At 41.0% G+C, this 25,965-nt stretch overlaps 1 protein-coding gene across 3 annotated transcripts in view; it reads right to left on the reverse strand.

Moving 5' to 3' along the window:
• Window positions 1–25,965, reverse strand: part of TASP1 (taspase 1) — a 235,932-nt gene that overhangs the window by 44,778 nt on the left and 165,189 nt on the right. For all 3 annotated transcript variants that reach the window (XR_003793118.1, XM_029220390.1, XM_029220391.1), the window contains exon 12: window positions 4,349–4,459. Coding sequence is in view for 2 of the 3 variants with exons in the window: in XM_029220390.1 (XP_029076223.1) it covers window positions 4,349–4,459 (111 nt within the window). In the remaining variant the exon portion in view is untranslated. The remainder of the gene's footprint in view (window positions 1–4,348; window positions 4,460–25,965) is intronic.

Raw genomic sequence — 25,965 nt, forward strand, 5'->3', positions numbered from 1 at the left:
CTGCTTCTCCCCTGACTGCCCCTGTTTCTGAGCCCGTGGTCAGGTTCTCTGGGCCACTACAGATGTATGATAGAGGGAGAGACGTCTGGTGGCAGGATGGAGGTGGGAGACAGATAAGAGGTGGGGAGCCTAGAGGTTGGGGAGGCTTAGGAGACAGTCTGGAAAAGAGTGATTAGGGGCCTGCAAAGTAAAAGGGCGCCGATCACATTTGTCCAAGAGGACCCCAAAGCAGAGAAGCGGAATCACTGATGCAAACGGAAGTCTTGACAGCCTGAGCTGCCTAAAGATGCAACAGAGCTCCTGATTTGTCACTGTAGTTCTTTAGACAAACCAGAGGACCATTTGGCAGTGAAAGCATTTAAAAGGTTTATTTGTTATCTATCGCTGCATACATAAATTACTCCAAAATGTAGCGGTTTAAAACAATAAACATTTATTATCTCAGTTTCTGTGGATGAGGAGTTCAGGAGTGGCTGTGTTGGGTGGTTCTTTTTTCGGATCTCATGAGATTTCAGTCTAGAAATCTGCCCAGGGCCTCAGGCATCTGCAGGCTCACTCGGAGCTCAGACTGTTGGCAGGAAGCCCCAGTGCCTCGCTGTCTGTTGGAAGGCGGTCATAGTTTTTTTGCCAAAGGGGCCTTTCCCTGGTGCTGCTTGAGTGTCCTTATGACATGGCAGCTGGTCTTTCGTAAAGTGAGTGATCCAACCAGGAAAGCGAGAAGGAAGGCCCACTGCCTTTTCTGACCTCGCCTCAGAAGTCACACATTGTCACTCTGACATATTGGAAGAGAGTCACAAGTGGAGAGGAATTAAGCTCCATCTCTCTCTCGAACAATTTATGGACAGAGCACACATAACGGGGTCACACAAGAGGACTTTGAAAGTTCCTCTCTACCTGAGATTCTCCAACTGTATTCATGAATCAGTAAACAAAGGACAAACCTTGAAAGGGCATGTAGTTGAGTCATCCCACTCTAGAAGCGGCCCACTGGGGCCCTTGTAATTGATGTATTTGTCAAGAGGGGAGGCTGGGTAATGGCTTCCTGGAAACGCCATCAAGTAGCAATGGGGTCTGATTGAAACTGCTTTTGTGGTGTAATGGAAATGCTATTGATGATTTTCAGAAAAGAGTGAATACGGAAAAAGCTCAAGTTAGAGTTTGTTTTGATTATACTATTCTTGGGACAAAAAAAGTGATCGAACAATATACAGCAGTTAAGTGTTTTGTGTGGGTATTTTTTAAAATTTAATTTGGGGAATTGTTTTATTTTTATGTGTAGGACAGAAAGATTTCTGAGCCTCCTGGTTACTAGATATTACCAAACATTAAGGACCACGAGTTTACGAAGTTATACTTTCATGAGAGTTTTATAAAGTTATAAATGAGAAGTCATGGTCCAAACATGAAGCAAATTAAGTTGCAGCCTGATCTGGAGCAATTAACATGGTAAAGCACAGGAGAACCCACTTGAGCTTGATGTTTGAAACATTCTCCTTTTACAGGCAGAGGCTTATGGCAGACACTTCCCTTCTGATGGGTCTAATCTTCCACTACTGGAATCTGCAGTGAATAATATTTACATAATCTTGATACTGTCAATGCTGGTACTAACTGTCACTGTTTGGGATCAACATCTAATCAGAGCATAGAAGGCAAGCTGCCTGTAGGACAGAATGCAAATGTTACTATCTATGACAATAATGGCATGGTTCCTAGAGGTTGAGGAGAGGGTTGGGAGTCAGGGAGGAAGAGGAAGGAAACTTACATAGTCCAAGGGGTGAGGGATGGTTGGCAGAGATGATAGAAAGCTGATGAATCAAGAAATAGTGCATTACAGTTGAAATAAAATATAATAAATATACGATTTCAAGTTAGAGTTCTCACAAAAGTCATGCGGAAAGGTGGTGGGGAGTGGTATGAGCTATGTTCATAATTTTTTCCCCCAAAGGAGTCACTAGTTACTGATTGAGAAACAGAAGCATAAGCACATTCTATAGAGTGAAGGTGAATCCCATGAGAATAACCAGAATCAGAAGCTGGCAGCTCTGGAAACTGGATGGCAAAGGTGGCTTTCACATCTTCTTTCTATCCTTCTGTAGCACGTTTACTTTCTCACCACCCACTGAACGTATGTAACTTTCTTAAAGCAAAATATGTAAAACCCCACGTCATCGGTAGCACCTATAAGTTGAGAGGAGCCTAAGTTCACCAGGTTTTAGTAGATAAACTTCACAAACATCAGTCCCTCTAGCTAACTTTAACAAATGGCAAGATTTCACTTATTTCATAAATTGACAGTTTTCATTCTTCTCCTTGAGACAGAGAGTAGGAATCAGTTTACAAATTACTACCTTGGTGATAAAAACTATTTAATATGAGCTAAAATTCTATGACTTATCCTAAAATATGCATTTCTATACTACACCACCAAAATTGAAAGGACAACCAAAAAAAACCCTTATAATTTTCAGGATTAACTTGAATGGACAAGAGTCCAGGCTCAGTAAAGTACAGAAACTCTATTCTAGCAACAGTCTATGAAGCAGTTTTAATAACTGTCCCCCACCCTGCCTCCCAGTACTAAAGACTTATTCTGAGTTTTTATGGAAGGCCCAGGTACGTCCTCTGCATATTTTAAAAGCAAACTCCCTGCTACCTAACTGTGGAAGATATTCAAAGGTTTTGACAATGATTAAGATACCGAAGAAGCAAGTGGCTGCTTGCCTCAGTTTAACAAACAACGGCCATTAAAAACAAACAAGCAAAACATTTGCCAGGAGCAACCTGGGTACCAAGTGTCGTGGGTGGAAAGAGAAAGAAAATATAGCATGAAAAACAATGAAGTTGGTGATCAGAGTCCAGGTGGAGAAAGACGCATTTCCTATAAAAGTGCATTGTTTTTTTTTCTTTGACAAATGAGAGGAGAGATTTTATGAAAGTTCTTCAGGCTTTTATAGAAAAAATAATTTTTATTCTCATAAGAAATGCTCAGTCTTTTATTTTACAGACTTATAAAACCTCAAGATATGTAGGGACTTGTACTACAACAAGGCACAACAATCATACAATACAGACCAGGTACCAACTATACTTGATAAAAGGAATTTTACACAAAGAGCTGAAGTACCACATCCCTGAGAATGACTTGTAGTGCTTATATTAAAAAAAAAAATGTGTAGAGAAGAATGGATAACTACAGAGTGCTATAACCATACGTAATGTAATACTACACAGCAATGAAAGTGAACAAACTACTGTCACCAGTAACGTAGATGAATCTAACAGGTTTAACATTTCCTTGAAGACATTAGACACCAAGAATACATATTCTATGATTCCATTTATACAAAATATAAAATCAAATAGAACTAATCATGGTGTTAGAAGTCAGCATGGTAGTTAACTCTGAAAGGGGTAGAGACTGGGAGGGGTTATGTGGGAGCTTTTAGAGTTGCAGTAAAGTTCTATTTTTTATCTAGATGCTGGTCACATGGGTGGGTTCTGTTTGTAATATTTACCACGCAGTTGAAGTTAACAATTTTTTCTGAGTGTACACTTCAATTAAAAAGTCAACTAAAAAAAAAAAATAACATATAGGGCTCCCTGCTATCTTATGTGGCACCTTTATGCAGATTTTTTAAAGTGCGCCTCTCTGGATGAATGAATTAGAAAAAGGCACCCCCGTGGGCAGAGGCAGCCCCACAAGTTTGTGCCTTGGCAAATGGAGGGTGGGCTGGGCTCCATCCCCACTGGTATGCTTTGCTAGACACAAAATCACACGTCTGGATGGACATCTGCAAATCTGCAAAATACTCATGGGACCCTTCCATAAGAAGGGCAGGGCAGACATCCTTATCGTACAGATGAGGAAGTGGCCTAGAACAGTGAGAATGATGCGCAAAGGCATCACAGCTAATAAGCCATGGAGCCAGGGTGGACCTCTAGGCCAGTAGCTCTTCACATGGTTCTGATTCCTTTTCGGGAGGGCAACAGGAAGAAGCTTCTCTCTATGTTACTGTGTATATTGTTATGGGTCATCTCAAACGCTCTGTCAAATAAGGCAGGGGATAAATACATGGTCCGATAGTCTTAATATTGGGCTTTAGTAAAGGTGCTAGGTGCTAAGTCCATTTGAAAAATATGCTATAAGCATATACTCCAAAATGAATATTCACCTTGTAGATGTTGACCTAGGCAAAAAGGGCAGTGGAATAGAGATGTTTACATATCAACAGAGCATCCTGGCCCAACCGTAGGTTAAAATGATCGACTTAAGGATATAAATCTTTCCATCTCTTGGAAAAAATGAAAGAGAAAGACACCCACGTAATGTGTTTGTCTAACTTACCCAGAAGCGTCTGCTTATTTGGGGAGGAGTTAGGCTCTGCAGAGCATCTGCAGGATCGGAGGACAATCACTCCTCCAAGCACGCCGTCTTCGCTGGCCAGGAAAGGTGAGCCTAGGCAGAAACGACTAGTGGTCATTTTCAGTAATTTTACTCTTTTCCCTTTCAATTTTCATTTGATTACTGGAACAAACGTGTGGTATGAATAAGCTCTTGAAAGATGCCCATTTCTGACACTCGCCATTGTTCATACCTTGTACAGGCGGGATAGCAAAGGCAGGCTTGTGCCCGAACAGGCAAAGGCAGTGCCAGACGCCTCCAAGAAGACATGACTGGGGGTGGAGTGTGCATGACCGTATTCAGAATGGAATTGGAAACACTGCCAGATTAAAGGCCCAAAACACAAATACAGGAAAAAATGCTCAGCAGCTCCCTTTGATCAGCTCTTAGTGATCACTTACCAGGCTCTCCCTGCTGTCAGAGGCATGCCACCAAAAGCTTTGATTTACTACCTTAAATTCAACTTTAAACAATAAGCCACAAACTTTATTACAGACATTTAAAAATGCTCCTGATGGATACACAAAGAAGGGTGAAACTGTATTTCTATTATGAGAGTCTGGTGGTTAGAAACAACCATGCATCGCAGAGATCTCACACAAACTAAACCATTGTGAGCATTTCAGGAACGCTGCTTTTTAAAACCCCTCATTTTTCCTCCCCAAGGACATCTTCTTCGAACATCTGGCATAGCAAGCGAGCACGTGGAGAACAAATGCAAAATGAGCCCAAGCACTATCAAAGAAAGTAATAAAAATAAAAACCAACCAAATTGGATTTGGGGGGAGCTTCTGGTTAAACTCAGTAGATTAAACACATGCATTTATCGCCACTCCTTTCTCAAATCCCAGTAAACTGGGGGAAGGGGAAGGGAAAAGAGGCATGGCCTAATAAGGATGGAGAGAGAGACAAGAAAAAAACTGACCTTTTAGAAAACAGAAAGAAGATGGACAAGCAGTTGCTCACCTAGTGGACCTGGGAAAGCTGAAACCTAAGCTTCCATGAGGGGGTGGGGAGCCTGGTTGGAGTCGAGGGACACCTGTAAGAAGCCATCCAGTTTTGTCATAAAACCGAATAAAGGACCAGAAATCGGAGGCATCAAGTTCTTCTGAAGGCAGGGGTGCAGGGTGGGCCTGGAATAAAGATGGTTGGTCAAGAGTGTCCAAAAGGAGCCTCTAGACCAGGGGTCGGTAAACTATGACCTGCCTGCTCTACAGCCTGTTTTTGTGCTGTCTGCAAGCGAAGAGTGTTTATTTTACATGTTAAACTTTCTTTTTTTAAGAGAGAGAAAAAGAGAAGGAAGAGGAAGAGAAGAATATGTGGTAGAGACCACAGTGTAGCCCACAAAGTTTAAAATCTACTCTCTGGCCCTTCATAGAAAAAGTTTGCCGACCCCTGACCTCGAGCCCCAGATTCCTTCCTAGAGAGGAAGTTGCTCCTCCCTAACCCTAGAGAAAGCAGGACATTTACTCTCTAGAGATGCTGAACCAGAGGGACTTGAGACTTGGGGTCATCAGGCTCAGCCCAGGGCAGACGGGAGGCTCCATGCTGAAAACAGGGGCTAAAGGGGAGCCTTTATGTTAAACAGTGAAATAGCCAGCTCCCTTCACTCACAGGTTCTCAGGATGCAAGAAGGTAGGCTGTTATCCTCCAAGCAAGAGACTGGATAATTCCTTTCCAGTCTCAAGAGTATTTCCAGTCTCAGTTCCAACCAGCTCAAGAGTATTTCCAGTCTCAGTTCCAACCAGCTCAAGAGTAAAGACCTATTTGAGAGAACCTAAAAACATAGCGTGTCCTTGCCTTGTGGGGAGGGCTTCCAGATGACAAGTGTAACTCATACACAGAAGGTTTTCAGTTCAGCTTCTTGGTACCTAGACAACCTAGGATCACTAGTTGTTTCCATTAGGCCTCCAGGAAACACAGAAAGCAAACAAGCAAAAAGGTAACAGAGGGAACACTTAGGCAAACACTTTGATCAGAAGAACAATTAAAAAAAAAATGGGGAGGTGGATTCCCTGGTGGTCCAGTGGTTAGGACTCAGCGCTTTCACTGCGAGGGCCGGTTTTGATCCCTGATCGGGGAACTAAGATCCTGTAAGCTGCGTGGCGCAGCCAAAAAAAAGAAAAAGAAAAAAGAAGAGAAACACAAAAAAGACAGAATGAGAAATGAGAGGAAAAAAAATTTTTTTAATCAGAAGAACAGGCCAGAAGATCCAATATCTGAATAAGAGGAATTTCCAAGAGAGAAAATAAAAGAAATGAAAGGGAAGAAATTTCAAAAAATAATTAAAAAGCAATTCCAAGAATTGAAGGATGAGTGTTCAGACTGAAAAGGCTCATGAACCTCCCAGCACAACACATGGGGGAAAAAAAAAGTGTGCCATGAAGACATATCGCTATGAAATATCAAATACTGAGGAAAGAGAGAAAGGTCTAAAAATTTCCAAATGGGGAAAAAAGATCACAGGGAAGGCAAGGGGATCATAATGGCATCGGATTTCTCAACAGCAACACTGGGAACTAGAAGATTAGGAGGTATTATCTTCAAAATGCTGAGAGAAAATTATTTCCAACCTAGAATTCTACCCTTGGCCAAAATGTCCATCAAGCGTGAAAGGAGAATAAAGCTCAACAAAGTCTCAAAGAATTCACCTCCTGTGCACTCTTTCTCAGAAAGCTGTAGGATGAATGTCCCTCAGCAAAATGAAGGAGCAACAAAAATAATGAGAAAGAAAAGAAGAGCTGCAAACAGGGGATCCAAAACAAGACAAAAGTATTCCTGGGTGACACACGGCTACACACAGGCTTGGAAAGCCCAGACCAAAAGAGCAGAAAGCCGGAGGAAGCTGGAAAGGTATTCCCAAGGAGGGGAAAAAAATTAAACATACAAGATACATGTTGCATTTGAAATTATTGAGAAGAAATGTTTCAGATTTTGTGGGAAGACTAAGAATGAAAGAGTGATTGGTATAAAAAAAAGTGAGGCAAATATTAACTGCAGAAGAAATAAAAATTTCTACAGGAAATGAAATAGAATCACAGCCCACTACGTAGCTCAGATGTCAACAGCTAGAGTAAAAAATATAAACTCATGATACTGATGAACTGAAAAATAGGGATATAATACATTAAGAGGAGAAAAGGCCTGTGTGGGTGAGTGTAGGTTTGAAGTTGGAAGTATAAAGGAACTATTAAGTCCTTGCCTTCCCTGGAGTGAAGATGATAACATCTAAATCTGATATCCAAATAATATTTAAAATTGAAAAATCAAGAAATAGTAGTATAAGCATGTTATATTGAATTATAGATGTAAGTTTGAGAAAAAATAGCTAAGAGAGTTAAAAGTAGTAGCCTCCAGGGAGAGGAAAACGAGGGGGTTGTGGAGGGTTGGGACAGGGAACTACTCATTTTCAGTGTAAGCCTGGGGGTACCGCTTGTCTTTTTAAACCACACACACACATTGCTTTGTAAAGAAAAACAACACAGATTTATGCTGCGGAACTAGGGTAAAGTATTTACTCCTCAGCCTCTTAGACAAGAGGGAAAGGAGACAGGGAATTAACAGTCACTGAGAAACTACCCTGTGTCAGGCCCTAGTTCCATGTTTTCATGTTCTGTAGTTTAATTTTCAGAACCACCATGAGAAGGCATTTAATGATCACTTTACAGATGAGGAACCTGAGGTTCAGAGGGGTTCAATGACAAGTCGCAGCCACGCCACAGTTGAGGAGGAAGGCTTCCCCCCACGTGTCTTGAAGCCCATGGTTCTGCCTGCTTTGCAGCAAAGCCTCTCAGGAACAGGAGACTCTGGATAAGCTTACATCCCAACCGCCTGCTGGAGAGCTCCACCCCACCTGCACTCAAAGTCTTGGCACCTCTACAATTGCTCCTTTCTCACCAAATCTGGTCACTTCTCCTGGGGTCCTCACAGCTCACCCAAGCTCAGAACCTTCTACCTCTTTCCTCTCCAATGACTCAACTCTTCAAACCACATCAAGTCCTGTCAGTTCTCTGTGGGTGCACCTGTGCCTGCCTCCGCCCCATCATTCCCACCGACAGGACCCCCATGCACTCTCCTTCCTGATCCAGTCACTCACCTCTTAGAGAAATTAGTCCAATGAATGTATACAATGTGCCAGGGCTCGTTGGGCACTGGGGACATGGCAGTGAACAAATGAGGTACCTGCTCACATCGAGTTGAGCAGGTTGGGAGACAAGTAATAAAGTCACAAATCAACAAGGAAATCCACCCAGTTAGTAGGAAGTGCGGTGAAGAAAATGAATCCAGTCGAGTGTTGTAGGGCGTGACTGGGGCTAATACTTTATATCAAGGGTCGGGGAAGGCATCTTTGATAAGACGCTAACTATGTGAAGATCCAGGGAAGGAACATTCCAGGCGGATGAACCAGCAAATGCAGATACCCAGAGGTGGGAAGGAGTCTGGAAGTTCAGGAAATAAAAGGAGGCTAGAGTGGCAAAGCCAAGTGAAGGAGGGGGAGGGAGGGTAGAATCTGAGTTCAGAGGGAAGCGGGGCCACGTCACATAAGGTTAGAAAAGGCCCAGCAAGGAGTTTGGATTTTACTCCAAGTGTGATGAGAAGATGACAGAGGGCTTTAACCAGGTCAGTGATGGTTTTTATTTGTGTTTGTAGGAGGTTACTCTGCTGTGCAGAACAGATGGGCAGGGCAAGTGTGGAAGCAGGAAGCCACTAAAAGAGCTTGGCTGTGAGACTCCAGTGGCTTGGGTGAGCCTGGTGGCCGCGGAGATGGTCAGCAGAGGGTGGGTCTGGGATATGTTCTGCAAGCAGAACCAATATGGTTGTTCATAGGATGGATATGGGCATGGGAAACTGACATCAAAGTTTACTCTAATAAGAAATATGCACCCCAGCTATAATCATACCGTTAAACCATTCAGATATTTTCAGTGACTCCCAACTGCTCACGGAATAACGTCTAAACTCCTTAGCCGGGCCCAGACCTCCTCTCTCTTCCCAACCTTATCTCCCTATTATTTTTACACAGCATGTGCTCCAGCCAAATTGGACTTCCTATATTCCATTTCCCCAAGACTTCCCCCTGGGCCCATTGTTGTGAACTGTCCTTCCCAGCTCCCTCCTCCTCCCCTCCATGAACTGAAATCTATTCTTCAGCTCCAGTGCCTTGTATACAGACCCAAGCTCTTTGGGGTCAGAGTATCTGATTCACCTTTGAGGCCCTCTTAGAGACTAACAGAGTACTTCTACTTATTCACCACCTTCCCCTATCCCCAACCTACAGACACACACACACACACACACACACACACACTCCTGCCTACACCACTGCAGTGCAGTATCAAGGATGGAAAGATGGTACATGCGTGCTCTGAAAGGGGGTGGGGCCCCTGGGCACCATGGAAGCTTAAATCAGGGCTCCTCACCCTTGATATGCATTCATTCAAAGAGTTAATGATACAATGATTAAAGTACTATATTTGAAGATTCCAAAATTTTCATGGAAAGTAGTCAGATTTCATATTATCACTGTGGTGTTTAAAAAAACAAAACAAAACAAAACAACACTGACTCAGACCGAAAACCCTGTTTTGACTCTCAAGGTAGTAACTGTGTGGTCTTAAGCAAGACATATTAAAAAAAATTCTATGCTTCAGTTTCTTCTTTAATATTCAATTATAAATCATGGATATTAAAAGGTATCTTTCTTGGTTGTTGTGAGGGTTGAATTTATATATTAACTTTGTAACCTCTGAGGTGCTATTTAAACATTTGGTGGTAGTAATGTTAAGGGTAGGAGCACACTTCAGCATTTTGCTGGTTCTCAAAGATTATCATGTTGAACAAGATCTATTACTGTACTTACCTGGTTAACCTTCTACATCGGCTGGAACTAGTGCTCAACTGACATTCGGTGATTGGATGGTCGTGGTGATAGAGTATCAATTTCCCAAGTTAAAGTGTTAAACAGTGTCTGTATAAAAGGAGACACTTTCTTGTTCTTCCCAGTAGGAAAAATTAACATAGAGTGACATGTTGGGCTCTGTGATAAGTGCTTTCTATAATCAAATAGGGAATTGGGGGAGGGGGGGCAAAAATTAACTAACTAAGACAATCCAAAGTTCCATGTGCAAGTAGGTGCATAAAGTAAAGAAGACTAATAGAAACAAAGAAATAATAAAAATTAAGCTTCATTCACCCTACTAAAATATCTCAAATTGATTCTTTAAATGCCCAAATCTATAACTACTATGGTATGAAATTATAATTACAGATGCTAAGAAACATATTCACTGTGATCAAATGTGTGTATCTGGATATTAAGATTGTAAATCCAGACTGTAAACAAATGGGACACCTGCTTACTGTATTTGTGCCATATCTTTAAGAATGAAGAATTTGAAGAAATTGGAAAAGAAAATCCCTGTAAGTATTAAAGTAGAGAAGTTAGCGGGAATATTAACCCGTATTCTTTTGATTGCTAGTGCCAGAATCTCAATTAGAATGATTTTAAGTAAAAAGGAGAATTCACTGGCTCATAAAATTCAAGAAGAAAAAAAAAAACAAACTTCTGGAAGGGTGGGGATGTGATGGGTTTCAGGAACAGCTGCAAACAGCTTCTTCTCTATGGATGGTAATGGCCATCTATGGATAGGTCCAGAGCTGTATACCTGATACAACTTTCGCCACCAGAGCGACTTCCTCTCTTTATCAGGTTTCACATTCTCAGAGGCCATCAGACTTTGAAAGACAGGGAAATCTGACTGGCCTGGCTTTGCCTAGGGGTTAAGCCTAGAGCAATCAACTTTATCCAAGAGTCCAGTGAAGCGGGGTCATGCATGGACAGACAAATCCACAGATGTCCACAAAACACAAATGGATAGAAGACAGGCTACACAACCAGGATATTGGTGCTGTCTACTCGAACTTGGACAAGGCACTTTATCTCTCTGAACCGTGCTTTCTTCCCTCATCTGCAAAACTGAGAGACTGGACTAGTAACCTCTAATGTCTCTAACAGTTCTAACGGGCAGGAGTTTTTTCAATTTTAAAGATTCGTGTCTCCCCACCAGCAGCAACCAGCCATTACTGGATGCCAGCAAGCCAAAACATTAGAGCTTTTGCAAAACGTGATACAACACTTCCTCTTCAACATGTGAGAACCTATCAAGAGAGTAATTCTGTAGCCAGAAGGCAGCTGCTATTCTTCTACCTTCCCATCACATTTAACAAAGAATCTGTCTTTTATTTTGTTCTTTGTTTGTTTGTTTTGTTTTTTGGGGTATTTTTGGTGGTACGCGGGCCTCTCACTGTTGTGGCCTCTCCCGTTGTGAAGCACAGGCTCCGGATGCGCAGGCTCAGTGGCCATGGCTCACGGGCCCAGCCGCTCCGTGGCATGTGGGATCTTCCCGGACCGGGGCACGAACCCGTGTCCCCTGCATTGGCAGGCAGACTCTCAACCACTGCACCACCAGGGAAGCCCGAATCTCTGTCTTTTAAATACAGTTCTGTGTATTGCTTTCTTCTTTTTAAAATCTAGATGACAAACCACTTGAATGGCATTTTCTCTTCAAGGAATTATACATATATTGAGAAAAAGAGATACAATGACAGACAGAGAGAGAGAGACATGGTTTGTTTGGAGGTCAAGTGAGAAAGAAAATGGACTAGGGAATAATGAATGTTCCCTACTGAAAACACATACCTCTAACTTCAAAAAAACAAGAGAGATTATAAATATTCCTTAGACACAAAAGCAGGATAACAGTTTATACTTCCTGAAAGATGAAGGACCTTTCCTCTAAAGATGCACTTCAGTTACCATATCTTTCATGGATGTGAAGTATAGCAGAATGACATGAAGACCACATAACATAACGAGAGGAGCTAGTCCCTAAGTTCAGAGGTGACAGTGCCATTAATGAAGTGCCACTATATCCTACCTCTGAGGAGACGTCTACAAGACTGTCGCCATCATCCTATAAGATGTACATTAACTTAACTGCATTCTCTCCTTTCCTGCTCCCACAAAAATCCCAATGGGACAGTTATTACTACATTCATTTGGCAGATGAGAAACCGAAGGAATGAAAGGAAGAAGCTGAGGCACAGGAAGGTAAATGACCTACGAAAACACAAAGGGGAAGAGGGGAGTGAGGCACCAGATGACTGATCCAGATCCTCTCACTACAAACCCTGAGGACACACCTGCCCTCAAAAACCCACCTCTACCACAGCTCTAGAGTGTCATCATTATGTGCGGTTTTCTGGTGATAAGCATAGTTTTAAAGACTCCAATTGAATTCCTTAGAGAGGAGAGTTGAGTTGGGTTTAGTCGAGTTAAGCTGAAGAAAGCTAAGTGTGGCCAATGACCCTTTTGAAATCCCTTACCTAACAAAATCTGAAATACAAGAAAAGTCAATTTATTTCAAAATAGAAAATTCTAAATTATAATCAGAACCTAAACATATCAGAGAGACATTCAGTCTTTGAATAAATTTATTGATTCTGCCACAAAGATTTGGAGCAAGAAACCAAATTAAGGATTCCATTAAAGCCTCTGCTTGTTGGTTTAACCAAACATAGAATGTACACACCTCATACTGTTTTAGAAATGACAGATTTTTTTTTTTAATTTGACACAAGGTTTCTGTCTTCAAGGGAACAATTCAGCTGAGGAGAAAAGACAACACACTTCAAAAATCACGAAACAATTCAGGCAAGATCGGGGGTTATCTTCTTTTTCTGAATATTCCAGCCCAACATTTTACCTGTATGTGGAGGGATCGAAGATTCCACAAACTCACCCTTAAGCAACGATGACAGGATGAGAATGTGATTCCCTGACAGAGAAGCAGGTTAGAGCAGCCTACGGAGAACTGAAGACTCACGGGAGGGGAAGCCAAAGGGCTGGTTTACCAGCCCTGGTCCTAGAACTTTACATGTTAACGTTAACAAGTAAGACAAAGATCCTCTGCCCTCAGACTCTGCGGGGTCCCTCCAAGCTGCTGGGGGTTGTAGACAACACCATCCCCACCAGTTACAGCTGCCAGAACTTCCATCTCCAGGAGTGTCACAAGGCAGAAATGGTGATAGTGGCAGAAGACAGGGGTCCAGACCAGGTAAAGTGTCTTCCGTGAGGGTACAGTGGGTGGCGCAGTTCATACTTTCTTATTAATGCTAGACTAGAAGCCATGAATTTGAGAAGTACAACATCCATTCAACAAATGCTTCATATTTTGTAAATATTCACTTTAAAATATTTAGGAATCAACCTTGTGCCAAGCACTGTTTATGGGGCCTTGGGTACATGATGATGAAGGCAAAATCTGTATCCAACATGGTCTGAATGTTTGTGTCCCCTCAAAATCATATGTTGAAAATCTAATGCCTAATGTGACAGTATTAGGAAGTGTGGCCTTTAGGAGGTGAGTAGGTCATAAGAACAGAGTTCTCATGAACATGATTAGTGTCCTTATAAAATAGGCCCAAGAAAGTTCCCTTTCCCTTCTGGCCATGTGAGGATACAATGAGAAGTCTGCTACTGGAAGAAGGCCCTCACCTGACAATACGGGCCACTGGATCTTGAAGTCCCAGCCTCCAGAACTGGGAGAAATAAATTTCTTTTGTTTATAAACCACCCAGTATGTGGTATTTTGTGTGGGTAGCGCACCTGGAAGAAGACACCAAGTCATCTATGATATGACAGACAATAAACAAATACTACCAGTGGTAGAAAGGAAAATCAAGTAGCATAGGGGAGATAACAGTAATATGGTGGGTACACAGGGAGACAGCATTTTAATCAGGATGGTCAGGGATAGCTTCTCTGTCCTGGGATAATGATAAATAAATGACCAGCGAGACATCTGAAGGAAAAAAAAAAAAAAAAAACCTAAGCAAGTGAGAGAACAGCAATACAGGTATTGGGGCCTTGAGGCAATGATGTTTCCAATGTAGTCAAGAAACCTATCCCCGTATATAATCATGCCAGACCACCAGGGTGTTCCTCATTTCAAGTCAAGAGAAGGAAGGGCTAGTATTCAGCTGCCTGTTAATGGCTGGTGTCCCTACTGGTAATTAACTCTCTTGACTCTCCCCTGACAAAAGGCACATTTTCAATTTATTACTGTACTTTAAAAAAATGTACTATACATATAGATTCTAAATACTCAAACAAACAAGCAAACAAAATAATATACAGTTAGCTCTCTGTATCTACAAGTTTCACATCCACAGATTCAACCGTGGATCAAAAATATTTGAAAAAAAAATCCCAAAACTTGAAATTGCTGCACTCCAGCACCTATTTACATAGTTTTTACACTATATCACATATTATAAGTAATCTAGAGATATTTAAAGCAGACAGGAGGATATGTATAAGTTTATATGCAAATACTACACCATTTTATACAAGGGACTTGAGGATTAATATCACCAGGGGGTCTTGGAACCAAACCCCTCGGCAGACACTGACTGTAAATGAAAGTATGCCTTACTGCAGTGCCATTCCATAGAGGTGAGTACCACCAAGAGCCCCCTGTATAGCCTTTCTGAAATTATCCATAGTGACACACACATCCTTTTTTAATTTTTCACTCAATTGGACCATGTTACATAAACTATTCTGTTTCTGGCTTTTAAAATTCAATCATTTAACTTGGAGATCCTTCCATATCAGCACACACAAATTTAGCTCACCCTTTTTAACAATGACTATACTCTTGGACATATATGCTATCACTTCTTTAATTAGTTCCCTAGGGGTGGGCATTTAGGTCATTTCTAGTTTTGTTTGTTGCCATTACAAATAATGCTGCAGTAGACGTCTGGACATGTACCTTTCATGCATGTATGAATATACAGGATACACTTCTCAATGTAGAGCTGATGAATCAATCAGCATATTCACTGAAATTATTTGCTACAGATTCCCAAACGGCCTTCTAAGAAGATTTATACGCATAGGAAAGTGACTGAGAGTGCCCGTTTCCCCATAACCTTACCAAAACTAGGCATCAGCAAACTCTTTGATTACTACTAATCTTATACATGAAAAATGATATCTGATTGTTGCTTGTTTTGCATTTATTTAATTATGAAAAATGTTCAATGCCTATGAGCCATTTGTATCTCCTTATCTGTGAGTTGCTTTCAGATCTGTGACACACACAACTGGTTGCCTACCCATTAGCCATTCTCCCTTTCTTCCTTTCAGACAAACATTAATTTTGTTTGGGACAGAAGTTTGCCCAGCTTCCCAAACTCCTTTGCAGTTGGCAGGCTAAGGGGCAGAGCTGCTAGCAGAGCTTGTTAAAGGGCAGACCTGATTAGCATGTATCTTATTGGCTGCTGCCATTTGCCTCGGATGTGGTGCCTAGAGGTGGAACAAAGAATGAAGCCACCCATAAAGACAGCCAAACAGGAAGAGAGTCTAGACCCCCGGGGCACTGTGCGGCCACTGTGCCACCTCTGGGCTGTCAGACTTCTTAGGTGAGAAAAGGAAAGCCCCCTTTTAAGACCCTATAGCTGGGTTTCTGTCGTACAAAACAAACAGAATCCCAAACCCAAAATTTCCTTTACCCATTTCTCTACTGGGTTTTTGGATTTTTTCTTACTAATTTGTTAAATTCCTTGGTCATAATGTATTGTAAATATTTTTCCTCGGTTTATCATATATCTTTTGATTTTGTCTATGACTTTTTTTTTGGTAATAGAGAAGTTTTTAATGCTTATGTGGTCAAATTTATCATTTTCCTTTATAGCTTCTGTGTTGGGAGTTTTTCAGAAAGGCCTTATGTAACCCAAAATTAAGAAAATAAGTTGTCCATGTTTTCTGTTAGTACTTTAAAATTTCAGCTTTTATATTTAAAACTTCAGTCTATCTGGAATTAATTTTGGTGTAAGGACTGCAGTGGAGATCCTGCCTTATTGACCAATATAAATTTGTTGTAAAATTCATCTCTTACCCACTGACTTGAAATGAATTTTTAATCACATATTACATTCTCATATATATGTGCATCTACACCTAGACTGTCCTTTGTTCCACCGATGAAACTATTCCCATACAGATACCAACTGGCTTTATTATAGTTTTATAGTATATTCTACCTGACTGGGACTCTGCTTATTCATTATTTTCCTCTCATTGTTCATTATTTGCACAATATTCTTTGTTACTTTCATGTGATTTTTTCATATGACCTTAAAAATAGACTTGTTTAGTATTCTTGCCTCCTACTCTCACTGGAATTTTCATATGAACATACTTTAATAAAATTAATTGTGATTTTGCTTAGAGTCAGGGTGTCCTGATAAATTTCTCTCAGGAAAGCCTACAGATGGAGTTAGTTACATTCTTGACACCTACAAATGCTGGGACCATGTGGATTTTAGACAATGAAATGTGACATGGTACCCCTAAAACAAAATCTGCAAGCACACCTCTCTATAGTTTAAAAGGATCAAGTATCTTTACAGAACGTCTTCTGAGATGTAAACTTGGTATGAAAAATCAACAAATTATTTTTTCTCCATGGTCAGTTCTCATTCTTCTGATCCATCTTATCAGATTTACTACAGGCTATAGTCACCATCTATAATATTCTCAAATCAAGAAAATCATTCTCAGCAACCCTCGGCCTGCTCACACGAAACAAGACAAAATCAAAACAACAAATACCCCTCAACTCTATGAGACTGGATGGCAAGTTGTCTGTGAGGGAAGTGAAAATACTCTGGATTTGCAAATCTTTAAGTTCACTAATCAATCATAAGTATACAAAAGTGTTTAAAACATGAAAAAATATTTCTGGGTAAAGTTATTGCTCATGAAATTCTAGATTCCATTTGTGCTAAATACCATATAGTATTTACAATATAATCCAAGGCACCAGTGTTCATGAGCAAGGCCTTTTGCTTCAGGAGGACAATGCTAGTGTTTTTTTTTTTTGAGGTATAGTTGATTTATAGTATTATATAAGTTTCAGGTGTACCACATAGTGATTCACAATTTTTAAAGGTTATACTCCATTTATAGTTATTATAAAATATTGGCTGTATTCCCTATGCTGTACGTTTCATTTTACACACAGTATTTTGTACATCTTAATCCCTTACCCCTATCTTACCCTCCCCCATCCCCACTCCCACTGGTAACCACTAGTTTGTTCTCCATATCTGTGAGTCCGTTTTTTTTTGTTGTTGTTATATTCACTAGTTTATTTTTCAGATTCCACATGTAAGTGATATCATACAGTATTTGTCTTTCTCTTTCTGACTTATTTCACTAAGCATAATACCCTCCAAGTCCATTCATGCTGTTACAAATAGAAAAATTTCATTCTCTTTGATGGTTGAGTAGTATTTCAGTGTGTGTGTGTGTGTGTGTGTGTGTGTTTGTGGTATCACATCTTCTTTATCCGTTTATCTGTGGATGGACAGTTAGGTTGCTTCCATATCTTGGCTATTGTAAATAATGCTATGAACATTGCATATATTTTTTTGAATTATTGTTTTCGTTTTCTTCAGTATATACCCAGGAGTGGAACTGCTGGATCATATGGTAATTCTATGTTTAGTTTTTTGAGAAACCTCTGTTTTCCACCGTGGCTACACCAATTTACACTCCCACCAGCAGTGTACAAGGGTCCCCTTTTCTCCACATACTCATCATGTGTTATTTGTGACCTTTTTTTTTTATACATTTATTTATTTATTTAATTTTTGGCTGCGTTGGTCTTTGTTGCTGTGCATGGGCTTTCTCTAGTAGTGGTGAGCGGGGGGTACTCTTTGTTGTGGTGTGCAGGCTTCTCATTGCGGTGGCTTCTCTTGTTGTGGAGCATGGGCTCTAGGGCACGCGCAGGCACGGGCTCAGTAGTTGTGGCACACAGGGTTAGTTGCTCCGCGGCATGTGGGATCTTCCCAGACCAGGGCTTGAACCCGTGTCCCCTGCATTGGCAGGAGGATTCTTAACCACTGTGCCACCAGGGAAGTCCTCTGATCTTTTTTGATAGTTACTCTGGCAGGTGTATGGTAATATCTCACTGTGGTTTTGATTTGCCTTTCTCTGATGACTAACAATGTTGAGCATCTTTTCATGTGCCTGTTGGCCATTTGTATGTCTTCTTTGGAAAAATGTCTTTTCAGGTCTTCTGCCCATTTTTTAATTGGGTTGCTTGTTTTGATGTTGAATTGTATGAGCTGCTTACATATTTTGGATATTAACTCCTTATCGGTCATATCATTTGCAAATATTTTCCCCCATTCAGTAGGTTGCCTTTGTGTTTTGTCGATGGTTTCCTTTGCTGTGCAGAAGCTTTTAAGTTTAATTAGGTCCCATTTGTTTATTTTTGCTTTTGTTTCCTTTGCCTTAGAAGACAGATCAAAAAAAATATTGCTACAGTTTATGTCAAAGAGTGTACCACCTATGTGTTCTTCTAAGAGTTTTATGGTTTCTGGTCTCATATTTAGGTCTTTAATTCATTTTGAGTTTATTTTTGTATATGGTGTTAGAAAATGTCCTAATTTCCTTCTTTTACATGTAGCTGTTCCGTTTTCCCAGCACCACTTATTGAAGGGGCTGTCTTTCCTCCCCTGTATATTCCTGCCTCCCTTGTCATAGACCATAAGTGTGTGGATTTATTTCTAGGCTTTCTATTCTGTTTCACTGATCCATGTGTCTATTTTTGTGCCAGCACCATGCTGTTTTGATTACTATAGCTTTGTAGTATAGTCTGAAGTCAGGGACCATGATACCTCCAGCTCTGTTCTTCTTTCTCAAGATTGTTTTGGCTATTTGGGGTCTATTGTGTTTCCATACAAATTTTAAAATTATTTGTTCTTGTTCTGTGAAAAATACCATTGGTATTTTGATAGAGATTGCACTGAATCTGTAGATTGCTTTGGGTAGTACGTTCATTTTAAGAATATTAATTCTTCCAGTCCATGAACACAGTATATCTTTCCATCTGTTTGTGCTATCTTCAATTTCTTTCATCAGTGTCTTATAGTTTTCTGAGTATCTCCATTTGACTTGGTAAACAAAGATGTGATCAAATAATGCAGATAAGCATAGTGCAGATAAGCACTTGGGAGTGCAGGGGACTATCTCCACCCATTACTGCACAAAGACCATGAAAGGACAACAGACCTTTACAACATTATACACTCATCTATTGCTGTTCCTTGTGAGTTTTTCCTTCTCGGAGTTGTTTCCTCATATATGCCATTTTTCCCTATAAACAAACTTTGTTCACTTTTACTATGTAAGGTCAGATCCTGCTCACTGACTGTGCAGAAGCACATGATATTGAGGCTTCCCATCATGCTTTTAATTCAAACTTGGAGTCAGTTTAATGTAGCAACTACTTTGCTGTGCTCTTGTAAACTTTACCTTTAAGTAAATAAATCTATCTAGCTTACTGTGGTAGAATGACTTCATACAGTATCTGTCCTGATAGAATGCTGTGATATTTTGATATAATAAGAAATATATATTTTGATCTTGATTCAGGTCTCCTGGCACACAATTCCTAAAACCCTTGTGATTTCCTATGTAAGAGCTATAGGTGCATCTTCTGTTTCAATATTTACTTTTGTTCCCAGTTCCTGAAATAGTTCCAGAGCAGTAAAAGTGATATGAACGTTTTTGGTTATTCATAATAAGCCCCTTTCAACCACACCAGAGTTTATGTTAATGTGGTGACTCTTGTAAAACCCCTAGGTAACCTAAGGATGAGAGCTGTTTGCCAGGGAACAAACCATGTGATTAGAGGGTTGAAACTTTCAGCCCCACACCTTCCATGTCAGGGCAGGGAGGAGAGTTAGAGGTTGAATTAATCACCAATCAGCAATGATTTAATCAATCCTGCTTATGTAATGAAGCCTCCATAAAAACCCAAAAAGATGGTGTTTGGAGAGCTTCCAGTTTGGCAAACACATGGAGTTACCAGGAGAGCAATGAGCCCAGAGAAGACACGGAAGCTCCACATACCTTGCCCTATGCATCTCTTCCACCTGGCTATTCATGAGTTATATCTTTTTATATCAAAAGCTATATCTAGTAACCTAGTAAGTAAACTGTTTCCTGAGTTCTATGAGTCACTCTAGCAAATTAAGAGATCCCAAGGAGGCAGTGGTGAGAACCTCAGAATTTTCAGCTGTGGGTCAGAAACACAGGTGACAGCCTGGACTTGTGATTGGCATCTGGAGTGGGTGGGAGAGGTTCGATCCTGTGGGACTGAACTCTTAACCTGTGGGATGTGATGCTATCTCCAGGTAGAGAGTGTCAAAATTGAGTTCAACTGTGGGACACTCAGCTGGTGTCCAGAGAATCAGAGAATTGCTTGATGTGGGAACTAACCCCCGAACATATTTGGTGACCAGAAGTGGCAGAAGTGAAGCACTGAGAGCAGAGGAGACACACAGGAGGGTGTTTTCCCTTAGCAAATGGTGACTGCTGATACTGCAGTTCCTATCAAGTTTCTGGATGCCTCAATATTTTTTATATTTGTTATCGTATTGAGAGGGTATACAGTTAGATAATTACAAATGCATGTTATCAATACTGTCTATTAGTGCTTGAGTTTACAACTGTAGGTCTAGAAACACTTCAGTGTTTACATTGTGAACTATAAATGAAGTTGTCATGTATCCATATATACTGAGCTACTGTATCTTGAACCTGTAACAGGAGGGCATTTACACAGAAGGCTAGACTGTAATTGTATCAAGGCAATAGTATGTGAGGTTTTGTATCTCACTTGAATGTATTTGTCTATGCATTCCATTTTTTGTGACGTTATTGACCATACTAAATACCTACTCTGTACTCAGCATTCTCCCAAGCAGTGTGGTACACAAAATAGTAAAAAATAAATTTGTTTCTGAAAAACTTACAACCCTGTTGGTGAGACACAATTTACTTAGATAAGAGCTAGAGAACAGTGTATATATTACATTTTATACATACAGACTCATATATACAAATACTTATACTATACACATACTATAAATATGTACATGTGTCCACTAGAATGCAATGGCAACTAGAACATCTTGTTCACCACCCATGACCTAGAATAGCGCCTGACATATAACAGGTGATCAATAAATACTTTTTAGATGAATGAATGAATAGCCCAATAGTTAAATTGGGCCTTGTGTTAAATAGTTTAGGACTTGATAAAGGCACACTCACTTTATTAGAAAAGGGCCTCAGGGTGGAGGAAAGGGGAAAAAATCTGCCCTTGGACAATGGGTCGAACTTGGATCAATATCATGGCACCAAGCAAGCACTAGAATGAGTGGTCATAGCTCTTCACTATTTGGACAAGATGAACCCTGAGAAAGGTCAGAAAGAAGAATACAGAATATTCAGAATACAGCAGGTTAATATCTGCTAGATGTTCTAAGGCCTAGAGAAAGGCTGAAGGGCTGCTTGGTCATGAGTGCGTGGAGGGATGCTGCCCCGGCACAGGCAACCCGGGGGAAAGAGACCACTGGGTCTGGACACAGAGGGCAGTTTTGCCAAATCAAGAAGTTGAGGTTAATAAGAGGAGCAAAGAGGAAGGACAGGAGCAGAGCCTGGAGATCCAAGGGACAATGGTGCACAGAGTGTCTAGGGGACTATGTGGTGGGAGAAACAGGGCAAACTTACTAAACTGAAAAGATCAGGAGGCGGGGGGCGGGGGGGTGTGAAGGAACCACAGTGTCCAGAACTGGTCAACTTGCTGAAATGGGAACAGCAGAGGAAGAGAAAGATCTGTGGGGTCGTGTAGCAAAAAAGAAGGATGAGCCCCAACAATATTTTTATGTGTTTCAAAAAGTCAAGCAAGCACAGCTCTACCCAGAGCTCCCACAGCGAGAGCTGAGTAAGCCTTCCCTTCCTGCTGGGAGTGTTGCACGCAGGAATTGGGTTAAGGAAAATAAAAAAGGCTATACTGAAAAAGGACGGGGGACAACCAAAAGATGACCTATCATCTATAAGAGTGTGTGGATATCACTGTTACTTTTCCTTCATTTGTCTACAAGGATTTATTGCATACCGAGGCATTATATGCTCGACCCTATTCTGGGTGCTGGGATTACACTGGTAAACAAGACTCACTTGGTCCTAGCTCACAGCGAGACTACATGCTGAGGAGGGTGATGGCTAAACAAGTAAATATACACACGATATTACAGTTGTGACGGTGCCGCAGAGGAAACACTGGAGGGGATGAGATGGAGACTAATGAGGACGAGCAGAACCCACTGTTGATAGGCCTTTCTGAGCAGGTGGCATTTTAATTTAGACTAAAAGATGATGAGAAAGGAACCAGGTAAAGATTGGAAAGAGGAATATTCGAGACTGAGGAAACATCGTGTGCCAAGGTCCTGGGGTATGAAAGAACCTGGGAATTTAGAAAAACAAAAAGAAGACCAAGGAGGCCAGCATAACAAGCAAGGGAGGAGAGTGACCAGGCATGAAGTTGAGGGGACAAGCAGGAATCACATCACAGAGGCCATGAGGTCATGTCTGCATTTTATCCTCTTTACAGTGGAGGACAGTCAAAGGGCTAGAGAAGAAACTGGAACGGGCTGCCTTGTGGAGAACAGACAGGCTTGGGGGTGGTGTCAGGAGAAGAGAAGAGACAGGAAGCTTGCGGAGAAGGCTGGTGTGGCCCAGATGAGAGTTCCTCCATGTGCATGGAGAGATTACCTGTGCCCCTGGATGGCCTCCCTTCCCCTGGGCCCAGAGAGGCGGCTGAATGGCCCGGACCCTCCCCATCAGGCTGAGCACACGCTGCCGCAGGTGCTGCTTAGAGGAGAAGCGCGACAAGAGGAAACTGCTCTGGGTACGCAAGGCAGGTGCTCTGCCAGGAGAGCACCCGGCTCACTGTTCCCCACGAGGAGGCCCAGGCACCACACTGGAACACGTGCAAGGGGTCCCTGATCTCAACGTGTCAGTTCAATCAGGTTATTTACATGTCCCCTCGTCATGATGTAAGATCAATGGCAGTGCCCCGAGGACACCTGTCAGAGAATCCTGGGCGCAGCGCGGTCCACCGCTTCCTGTGAAATTCCTTCCCTGGTCCAAGGCTCTGAGTCCTTCCCTTTCCATCACAGCCTTGCTCATCTCTGGACTCTCTCCCGGGCCCCACTCAGCACAGCTCTAGTTTGTTAGCCTTAGCAGCTGGGCAAGATCTATTTTTCAGCATGTCCTTCTTTACTAAATAAAGCCCTGAACTTTTTTTTCACCTTCAGTGTGGAGTTTTAGCTGCCCTGTATGATTTAATTGTGGATTTTTACAGTCTACACCTGCCTAGAAACCTTGGGCTGTGGGTAACCTTTTACTAGAGGTCTAATAAATAAAATGAAAAAAGGAACTGCTGAAGTAAACCATAAATGTCTTAAAGACTGGCCAATAGGCAAAAATGAGAGCCGTAAATTTTTTAATCTTTTAAAACATTTTTTTGGAGAGTGAAATCTTATCATTACAGAACAGCTAGAAAGAAAGCAAAGTTAACAAAAAATTTAACTCCTTTCCTTAATTTATATTTGTAAAAGTATCTCTACTAGAATTCATATGACATCAATGGCATTGAAAGACCAAATTAATTTGTCAGTCACCTTTGTTTTAATTTATAGAAGGATGGCAGGAAACCACCAAACCTAAGTAACTCTAAGAAAAAAAATTTTAATAAAATAAAATAATAAAATAAGATAAAATAAAATTTAAAAGCTTTGTAATGAGAAAAGGGCCCAAAACAAAAGTAGGTACTTAGTAGAAAGAAATGAGCAATATAACCCACAAGGAAAACTTATATTTTTGTCCTTAACATAGGAGAAGAGGGATAAAAACTTATATTTTTGTCCTTAACATAGGAGAAGAGGGATAAAAATTGAAAATGGAGTTCTATGAGTTATCTACATCGAGAAACCCCATCATCCAGATAAATAAAATTTGAAAAACAGAATGGTGTATATATATAATAGGATGGCTTTAGGAAAATATCAATCAATAAAAAACGCTTTGTGTTCAAAAACAACTTTTTAATAGAATTTTTGTAAGAAAAAAAAAACAGAAAACCATACTACAGATCTACTTGAAGGGTTTAATTAATCTAAAATTAAATGAAAAAAATTGTTTTATATAATTTTTCTGTATAAATATACATAGATGAATATTTGAAAGTATCAAAACTTCAATAAATAGCCAGTAATACTCTGGGATAAAGCTGAGATTTTTTTTCTTACGAATATTGGGAACTCCACCTACAGATTAGCAAGTTTATCCAGAGACAAAGATAGACACACACTCACAATTTCATAAAGCTTATGTTAATAAGCTGAGATAAAACACGAAAATGTCACTCTAAGAACTGGGGAAATTCCATATAAGCAAGGTCTATTTTGGACCTGTTTCCCAGAAGGAGAGAATTACTAAACAGCAAAAAAGATCCTCTACCCACAAAATTGTCCAACAACATGGAAATCGAGTGAAGTACCGCTGTGAGACTCATACAAAATTCTAAATTTGAAGAGAGGCTAGAGGCATGTTTTCGTTTGTACATTTTCAATTATGCATCTCCACCAAGACACACAACTAAAGACAGCCCGGTCAGTGGTGGCAAAAAACCTTAATCATAGTGAGCAACCAAAGGGCTGACAATCCAAGACGTTTCAAAACAGCACACCTATTTTAGAGCCATTTTCAACAGAGCAAGATCTATGCAGACAGCCGAGTGAACAATGCTGTTTTGATAATGAACACCCTGAAGGAAAGGGGGCAGTGCTAGTGATTCAGATTTTTCATTTTCATACTTAAGTTTATGCATCAATTTCTGGGCTAAAGAAGAGAAGAACCACTCACTCGCTGTACCCATCCAGCTGGACTCCGGCCCAGGACCCCTGAGCCCTGTGGCTGTTTCATGTCCTTGTCAGTTAATGCCACAGCTCAACAAAAATCAGCAGATCTGAGGATGTGCAGGTTGACTTGCCAACATACAGTGTTAGTGCGTGTGGGTTCAGAGGACAGTGCATTTTTCTTTCTGTTTTAATTGTGACAAACAGCTGGCATTTCCACACTTATTGGGGTGTACAAGGTTTGAAAGCGATGCTAACGTAAATGAGTTTTGTGGAAACAATAAAATGTCATGTTGTGCCTGGAGTAGGGGAGTGTATTCCTTCTTCCTCAGGGCTGCCCACAGACCCTTAACTGGATCTGAGTTTCCTGTCATCAGACTCGTCCGTGTGGCAGTTCAACTACTGGCCCCCAGAGGTCACTCCCCATCACTCCTCAAAGATTTATGCCCCTGGATCAATGTTTCTCTGACATCCGTCCTGCCCTAATTCCCAGTGATTTCATGGTGTGGAGGGTATGCTTCCAACTCTCTGACCTCTCAATTCCTCGACCTTTTCTCTCCCAATAATCTTGTCCTTTACTCAATGTCAGCCACTCACTCCCGCTATCGTACCCTAGTCCTTGTGATTGCCAAGCAAGCATCTCACTAACCACTACCCCTGACTTTTCAGTGCACATCCTCTAGTACCCAGACTCCAACCATCTTTCAACC

Source organism: Monodon monoceros, unplaced genomic scaffold, assembly GCF_005190385.1.
Source record: "Monodon monoceros isolate NGI ecotype Baffin Bay Population unplaced genomic scaffold, NGI_Narwhal_1 Super_Scaffold_13, whole genome shotgun sequence".
Lineage (NCBI taxonomy): Eukaryota > Metazoa > Chordata > Mammalia > Artiodactyla > Monodontidae > Monodon > Monodon monoceros.